The sequence below is a fragment of the Planococcus citri genome, chromosome 1, assembly GCF_950023065.1.
Source record: "Planococcus citri chromosome 1, ihPlaCitr1.1, whole genome shotgun sequence".
Classification (NCBI taxonomy): Eukaryota; Metazoa; Arthropoda; class Insecta; order Hemiptera; family Pseudococcidae; genus Planococcus; species Planococcus citri.
The window spans coordinates 80,432,101-80,441,430 of record NC_088677.1 but is presented as its reverse complement, the minus strand read 5'-3'; the positions used below and the strand labels follow the sequence as shown (position 1 = coordinate 80,441,430).

Below are 9,330 nucleotides of genomic sequence, written 5' to 3'. Positions count from 1 at the left end.
GACTCATTCTAAAAATTATGCGAATCGCAAAAAAACCCACAGGATACAGAGAACGTGGTGCGGGTTTCTGTTTAGATATTACGTTAACAGTGGCGCTGGCGTAGCTATGGTTTTTTCGAGGAGGGGGTAAGACCAGATTTTTTTGCCTGAAAAATTGAAATCAGAGGTAATTCTCTGAAAACCTTTCGTGATGCATGATGATTTTATGAAAATTTTTCGATAAAATGATTCTAAAAAATGAAAAAACGTCCATTTCTGTATGATTTATATTCAATTTTCATGGAACTGTGTTTGATAAGTAGGAACTATGAAGTTCCGGAATTCGGCTAGGCTGACGTAAATCGCGGACAATCGATTAAATTAAAAACGACGAATACGATTATAACAACTAATTACTTGTTGAATTGTTATCAGAAATGGTGATGAGCGCGCGTGCTGGTTTTTTTCTGATTCCGGTTATCTATAATGATGAACAATTCGTCACTAGTCAGAGTATAGATTTTTGAATTTGTTCAATTTTACGTATAGTTGTATAATAATCGTAAGGTTGTTTTTTTTTTACTAAATGGCCATAAGTGCCATACACTGGTTTTTGAGTTTGAGAATAAATTTCAACATGTCACTCGATCGGATTCGATACAACACGTAGCGCTGGTGAGTTCATTACCTATCAATAATTTATCAGATTCAATTTCGATATCTATAGATGTAGCAACCAAAGTTTTTGAGGGTATGAAGAGTAGAAGTTTCCACTAACTTGATGGTTTTGAACAGCGAACAAATTGTGGATTTTGACTATCAGGTTGACCTGGTTGGCAAATTGAAGATTTTGGACATGTAGGTAGGCCTAGTTCGGTTTCATTTTGAAACTATTCGTGTCGCCGTACGTTTAATTTTTTATCAAAAAGTAAAAGGGGCTAAGCATTTTTAAAATTTAACCCCTCTACTGAGATGCTATGGGAAATAAATCGTAGGTCTACTACTCCGAAGTGTTCCGTGATTTTAAAAAATACGTAACAACAACAGGAACCGAAGTTGTAGAGAATGACTAATCGTCTGGTTATAATCTATGTAGTCATTTTTTTCTACTTTTGACTCGTCGCTCTTTTCAAATTATAATTTTTTTTATTACTTTATCTGGATTTTTGATAAAATTTTCATGCATTCACGAGGTTCCTACAACTTCTCTGTGCGTTTTAGTATTTTTTGTTCAGTTTGAAATTACATCCTATTTTGTAATTTTGTAGTTGGTGTTTTCGAAAAGCACTAGAGCACTAGGTATACTCCGCCACCCTTCGAAATTTGACTTTGCTACGTCACTGCTGATACAGTTTCATAAAGCATGGTGACGAACCTATTGATGACGTGAAGTATTTGTTACAGTAGTCCGTTGCTGTATCTTGTCCATTCTGATCAAAGCTGAAAAAACTGGATTTGAATCTTGAGCCTATTCTTCAAAACTATTTCCTATGTTCTTCCCTTTAGAAGATGGTTTTTATGAAAAAGAAATTATGATGAAGCTCAGGTAATTTGTTCTTTGGCACGTTTTGAATTGGAAATGAGCGATTCAATTCTTTCGAAGGGAGGTCTCTCAACTTGCACAATTTTTTTTAGACGGACAAAGCTAGATCGCAAAACGAGCATGCAAAGAATAAACTAGGTACCACACTTTCCACTGGTCAATTTGGTAAACTTTATTTTTTTTTAAATTTTGAAACCCAATTTGAATTTTAAAAAATACCGAAAATGAGAAAAATGCTCTAAAATTTTGCTGGTGCTATATTTTTTCATGTTTTTTGATCGAGCTTTGTTCGGCTAAAAAAATGTCACGCGGGTTGGGATACTTCGCTTACTAGGTGATTTTTGGTGCTGATACTAGAGGTATATACATTTTCAGAATACTGTTCCAATTGAACATATCCACGAGCTTTCTGTGAATCACAAATTGAAAAAGAATAAGTACCTATCTACTCTTTGGAGGAGAAATCCGTTGTTGAAACATGTCAGGAACTTCTCATTCCGCTGGACCATCTGGAGCAAGCAAAAGAATACTTGGTGAAGGTACTTCATCGGATATTGGTCCAGTAAAGAGACAAAAACGTTCCAAATATCATGCGGCGGCAGGGTTGAAATTAACAATTCATGGTAACGTTTATCAACTGAAATTGTTGACTCTATTTTTAAAACGAGGTCTGAAATTAAAATATAGCTTTATTCTTGCAACTGAACTGGTCGAAGCTGAAAAGTTCGACGATATTGTCTTCGGTTATACCGACGAAAATGGTAAAGATGTTTGTCGCTTTTTACAAGCAAAGCATAAGCAAGATGAAACTAAAACAATAACACTTCGTGATTTGCTCACAGAAAAAGATGACGAATTTAGTATTAAAAAGTACTTTATTTCGTATCGTAAAATTAAACAAAATCTCGAGTTTAAAGGTTATTATTTGCAAGATTTTACCATTTGTACAAATATTAATCTAGACGAAAATTTAGCGAAAAATTTTGAAGATATTACAGGTACAGAAGATGATATTTTACATTTTGAATATCACGACGGGTTTAGGCGCTACAAAATTAATCTAGATCGATTTCCTAAAAAAGGTGATCTTGAGTCAATTTTATGTCGGACGTCAGAACATCTTAGACTAGCAAATATGCTAGCTGTTCACGTGCTTGAGGACAAACCTTTGAAATTGAGTGATTTATTCAAAGCATACCACGGTGTACTCGGAGAAAAAGTGATCGAGCGTGTTGAAATTGATGGTGTTAAAGTAGGTAAATTTCGTAGTGAGTTCATAAACGGTGAATGTGAGCAATCGCCAGTGTTGAAAAGGTTCAGAAAATGTTTTCATGAGGAATATCGGCGTGTCTCTAAAACAATGATTGACGAGAATGACTTCTGGGTAAAGATGAAAGAAACAAATTTGAAAATATCTTCCACTTTTGGAAAAAAATTTGAATTGGACCCTAATCCTCAGCTTACGACCGATAAAGAAGCGTTAGCTGAAAAGATTGCAAAAGCAGTAAAAGAGGCTAATAAGAAAATTGTCCAGATACTTAGGGAGCGTGGGAAGAAGGGTGGTATTATTAGAGATAATATTGATAAATTAGCGGGATATGTTTTTGTAAAAAAGGAAGATAAAAATACAGAATTCTATTTCAGCTTGAAATTTCTAGATAAGAGTGAAAAATTGCCTCATCATTTGGAAGCGTTCCGCACTAAATTCGTAGAAAAACTTGAAGATGAAGGAATGGAATTTTCAAAAATGAACGAATATAAATTTCGTATAGCCAACTTTGTGACCTGTGAAGAGGGACAGCTTGGTATGAAACCTTCTTTACCAGACGATTACATTGATGATACAGATATACAAGGGTTTTTTGAAAGTTTTGTTTTGTCAGTCAACCAGCCTAATGAAGAAGAGCTAGGTGATATTATTCAAGATGAGATAGGTGAAGATTTCAAATTGATTGATAGTGACCTCATGGCAAGTAAGCTTCAGGAAGATATGCTGAATTGGATGAAAGAGAAGAAAGGTCGTTTTTTAACAAATGACGAGGGTAATAAACTTTTTAAAGAAATTCACCAGAAAGTTTCCAAGTTGGTATTGATTGGTCCTACCTTAGTCTATCTTGCCAAGATTGAGCAGTTTCAAATATCATTCTGTGATGATTTAAATGCATTACAAGGCTTCTTAAACTCAGAACATGGACAAATTTTCAACTTGATTAGCTCCTGCGATGACACAATTTTTAGTTCAATTAAAGTACTCCAAACATTGAAAAACCTGAAATGCTATCAAACTGAGGATAGTTATATCTATATGCGTTTAGATTCTATTTTGTATATTCGGGAACGTGTGATGGAAGCTTTTGGCTCAAGAAAGTCTAAATTATTAGCAATTGAATGTAAAGCCAAGAAAAACGAGATAAACTTGTCTAAATTTTACAAACAATTATCCGCTTTATTGAAAATGGAAAACGATAAAAAAGTCATTCTCATAACATTGAAGAATGATATCTTTGCTAATAAATTTAAAAGGGATTTCTCTGTGAATAATAATTACAAAGAAATTAATGATAAAAGTATTGATCTAACTGATCTTATTGTCAAGTCCCAAGAAAAAATTTTAACAGAAGGAAAAGTTGTATTTCTGGGTAAAGAGGTAAGTTTGAATGCAGTGCTAGATGCAGAATCATCACGTCTATTGTCAGGGGAAGTGTTATCCATGCTTATTAAAAATGAAAGATTGGAGTTGGGTAAACCACCTATTGACCCTAAACATATTGAGGTCGAGGATTACTTCATTGACCGTACCCTCACTCGTTATATAATGATCAAATCAGATTTCATGAAAAATGATAATTTTTTGGTGCTTGATGACCAAAATCTAAATGGGACTGTTGAATTATGCGATGATGTAAAGAGTAAGATTGAATCGTGTAGCAGGTCATGTACAGATATAATATTAATTTCTGATTCTCGTGATGAATTTATAAAACTAAGAGACAAATACAGGAAACGTCATAGTATACATTGGTTGAAAAAAGAAAAAGGAAAAAATAGGTATATCTATAGATGGCAACAATCTTGTGGTGATCTAACAGAATTACAAACATTTATAGATACATCTGAACAAAGCCTTGAAGAATATAAACTAAACAAAATTACAGACTTATCTGATAAAGTGGTTCTTGTTGCTGCTGAACCAGGGATGGGAAAATCAGCTTTGCTGTCTCATTTGTCCCTGGAAACCCTGCAGTCTATACCATCTCCTCTGTGGATTGTTAGAAGTAACTTGATAGATCATTCCAATGAATTCTCAGAGTGGCTGGAAACTAACGCAGGTACTGTAGAAATCAGTGTACTGGAAGCTGTGAAATTTCTCTATAAAATGATTTTTGACAAAGATGCATATTTTTCCAAAGATGGTGCAGTTAATGAAAAAATAGATGTGATAAGCTCATGTCTTACACAGAATGAAGAAGATTTTGAAATCACTGCTGGAAGCAATGTTATAAAAGATATGACGGGATCGTCATTGCTGCAAATTAAGCTTTTCACTCATTTTTTCAATAAGGGTAAAGTAGTATTACTGTTTGATGGATTTGACGAGATCAGTCCACATTATAATGATCTAGTTGTGAAGTTTCTGAAGGTTTTAAAAGATACCAAAGTTAAAAGCTTATGGTTGACTACTCGTCCTTATAACATTCTACGCAAGCCTGAAAATCAGTTTAGTACGTTTGCTTACACATTGCAACCTTTTCTTAAAGAAGATCAGAAGAATTTTTTGATGAAATATTGGAAGAAAAATATGAAAATTGCAGAATGTGATGAAGCAAGTGTCAACAAATTTATTAAATGGTTACTATATCATTTTTCTGAATCTACAAATGATCCAGGTAGAAAGTTTACTAGTATACCCTTGCAAATTCTCATGCTTGCTGATATGCTCTCTGCTGAGTTGAAAAAAAGTGCAGAACCTTTTTGGAAAATTAATAAAAATAGAGATGCAATAGATAATACAGATGCAATAGTTAATAAGCTGGATTTAGTCACCCTTTATGAGAATTTTCTTGAAAACAAGCTGGATATCGAGTTGGAAAAAATAATCTCCAATAAACGTGATAAAAAAAAATGTGGCATGTTATCTATTACAGAAAAAGAGCGTTTAGATTTTAGGAAAAGTCATGAAATATTGGCTGTGTGCTCAATATTTAGAGTAGATCAGTGTAAAAAAGTGCTGTCTACAGGAGAACATGAGTTGATAAAGGAATTGAAAGCACTAATAAGCGAAACGAAAAACAAAACAGGAGTCATCATTAATATTGTTGATGATAAACCAGAATTTATTCATCTTACTTTTGCTGAGTATTTTGCTGCACAATTTATTTGGAAAAAATTCATTTCAAACGTTAAACTTGAAGAATTCAAGGAAAAAATTGTTCGTAATACTGTTATTGAGATGTTAATCAGGGATGGTGCGATACAAGTTTCTAAATTTTTGGCGTTGATTGCTAAAAAGTATTTCTATGGTAGTGTTGATCTTTCTACCTGGGAAAGTAGAATTAAAATTTTGTCAATGGAACTTACTAATAGAATTGAAGATAATAGTGTTGAGGAGAAAGATAATGTTCAGTCCACTAAGTTGTTACTAGGGATCATTGATTTTTTTTTACAGAAGAAAGAAACAGAAAATCATTCAAAAATCATTGAGAATCTTTCAAAAGTCATTAGGAATCAATCGCCAGAATTATTATGTGTATGTGTGGAAATGGGATACACAAAACTTGCAAGAACATTAACAAGTGTAAACACTGAATTGCTGAAACAACATCATCATCAGATGAAATGGTCTGATTGTCCTCTATGGTTAGCTGCTAAAAATGACCATCTTGATATCATGATATTTCTAGTTGAAAGGCTGTCTTATGATGCTGAGTGGCAGGACAAAGATGGACAATTTTTAATTCAGCACATATTTATTAAGAAAGCATTCAACGTTCTGAAATCTTGTTTAGAATTGAATCTTATTGATTGCAGGCCTTTCAAGGATCAGAAGGATGTTGAAAAATTACCATTATATGAAGCCCTTGCAAAGGGAGCTCCAGTAGAAGTGATCAAATTGTTGATAGAAAAAACTGATGCTGGTATTGTGAATGTATTCATCCAGGGTGAATATAAATTACCAAAGGAGGGTATTATACTTTCAAAATTGCTTCAAACTTATGAAAATTCTGTGGAAATAATTGAGCTTGCTTTAAAAAAAGGCATCGATTTCTCCTTTTGTTTGAATGATATTCTTTGTACATTCAAGTTGATCAACGTTTGTTGTCCACATAGGTTACAGTATTGGTACCCCACTAGACCTATCAACTCAATTGATCGTCGTAGTTTCTGTGAAGGTCATAATATCTTACAGAATTTGTTTCCAATAATCGAGCATCTTTTGAGAGCTGGTGCTGGATATAGTTTCATAGATGCCAGACGTGATCCATCAGATTCTACTTACTGCATTGTTAAGCAAGCGTATGACATACATAAGCTTTCAAATGAAATTTACAACTTTCATAAACAGAATGGTAAAGAAAATGACAACCCCAGACAAATGTTATTCAGGTTGTTTTTCAATTATATTAGATCTCTTGGTTTTGAAGCTGTGGAAATTACAATAAAACCGGAGGAACTACTTATATTGATTCATTATCAAGAGGAATGTGAACATAAATCACATATACTAGACTTAATTTTTGGAGTTATTGAGTCTCAATATATGTGTTATTACAAAAGCGACTTGGATAATATATCGATGTGTATATCTGTTCCAAGAAATGAACTATGGTTCCATGTTTTTCTTGAAGGCCGTGATTGGGGAAATAGTCTTGCTCACCTTGGATTCAAAAAATTTATGGAGAAATTGTTTTTTGACTATTACATAGATGACAATAGTAACTTGGACTTGGTGAAGAGCACTGTAGATGAATTAAAAAATCGTGTATTAGAAGAAAATAGTGCACATCCAATTCCTGTTACCAATTATTCTTACCGCAAGTACAAAACTGAGGTATATAGAAAATGTAGGATGCTTAGATATGATAATAACGAAAAACTGTGCAGAGAATCTCGCAATAAGTGGGTGAAAAGTTTGTTATGTGATGTTTTGTTTTGTGATGTTTTGTTTCTGTATTTTGAACAATGCTATAAAATTAACGATGCATTGGACGAAATTTCAGAGAAAGTAATCAAACTTGAAGAAGCATTTAATAAGCTGCTGAAAATAAAAAATAAATCGAGTAGTGAACATAGTATAATACTTGATGAAGATCAAATATTAGATGTTTTGGGTTTGAAAAATATTGCCTGTGAACGTGAAGATATACAAAAATTAGCATCAGAAATTTTTGATACTACCACGGGTCTCAATGATTTTTGTAAAGTTTTGTATATGCTGGATAATGTAAGCCAGCGATATGTAATGCCAGTATTAGAGCAATGGTTGAAGTTGTCTGATACATCAAAACTAATTTTTGACTTATTTAAAGAACTTCATGAGGGGTATGAAAACCTCATTTGTGCCGTTAGAGAGGATGATATAGACAAGGTAACTAGCGCGTTACAAAACATTAATCAAGATTTTGTGAAGGCAGTTATCCATGGTCAAGATGAACACTATGGCTCACCACTACATTACGCAGCTCTCAACGGACAAACAGACATAATAAACATATTTTTGGACAGTGGGGCTAATCCTAATCTCAGACTATGTAACAATTTTGAAAAAATAACTCATTTTTCACAAGCTGTGGAAAAAATGGGAAAATACCCTTCGTCAGACAATTTTGTAAATTGGTCTCCCTTATACTTTGCAGTGTTGAATGACCACCTAGGAGCAGTTCAGAATTTGATAGAGAGGGGCGCTGATGTTAATCATGTTCTTAATCCAGGACAGAGTGGTTATTCACCATTACATATATCAGCTTTGTCATGTGGTAGTTTAAAAATTTCTCAGTTACTTTTAAAAAACGGAGCTCGTTACAATGTCCCAAATAAAGAAGGTAAAACTCCTCTAAATCTTGCGACGTCTGGATCTGACGTTGAAAAGTTACTCCGTTCTATCGATAAACTGTTTCAAATTGTTGAGCAGGGTGAAAGAAATACCGTTAATGCTGTATTTGATGCGTTAGATTTTGATTCATGGGAAGCTGTCTTGAATGCGGAGAACATCGATGCTAAGACACTTTTAGAATTGACCAATAATGATGCGCGGAAGGATGTTTTCAAGTTTCTTTCAGAAAAATTAAGATTTGGAGAGCCCCGCGTTCGCCAAAGGTGATATGTAACAAAATACCGAAATTTTGAATGATATAAATGACTCTTTTTTCTGACGCATCCCCGCATCCGTTCACTGCTCTTAACCTCTTATCACATTCAGATTTTCTTTTTCGTTAAAAAAATAACTCATTTCTCACAAGCTGTGGAAAAAATGAATAAAGACCCTTCGTCCAACGATTTTGTAAATTTGTCTCCGTTATATGTACTTCGCAGTGTTGAATGACCACTTAAAAGTAGTTCAGAGTTTGATAAAGGGGGGCGCTGATATTAATCATGTTCTTAATAGTCCAGTACAGTGTGGGACAGTGTGGTTATTCACCATTACATATGTTTTGGCGTTTTACGATTCTCAAAGTATGTGATCTTTTTAATATGTACTTGGTTATCTAATTTTAAATTAGTTACCTACTTATGTAAGTTAATTAATGTCTTTGCATTTATGGCTATGAAATTTTTTGTGATATTTTTATATGATTTGTTGAAATTAAATA

The 9,330-nt window shown here is 33.6% G+C and overlaps 1 protein-coding gene across 1 annotated transcript; it reads left to right on the top strand.

Annotated features, from left to right (window-relative positions):
- Nucleotides 1-1,917: 1,917 nt before the first annotated feature.
- Nucleotides 1,918-9,330, top strand: LOC135836944 (uncharacterized). The gene has a single exon (XM_065352037.1). It carries the CDS (start codon nt 2,001-2,003, stop codon nt 8,838-8,840), a length of 6,840 nt encoding a protein of 2,279 aa, XP_065208109.1. The 5' UTR covers nt 1,918-2,000; the 3' UTR covers nt 8,841-9,330.

Bases quoted from the DNA above. Each gene is read 5' to 3' on its own strand.
- LOC135836944 (XM_065352037.1), top strand. From the start codon at position 2,001: ATGTCAGGAACTTCTCATTCCGCTGGACCATCTGGAGCAAGCAAAAGA.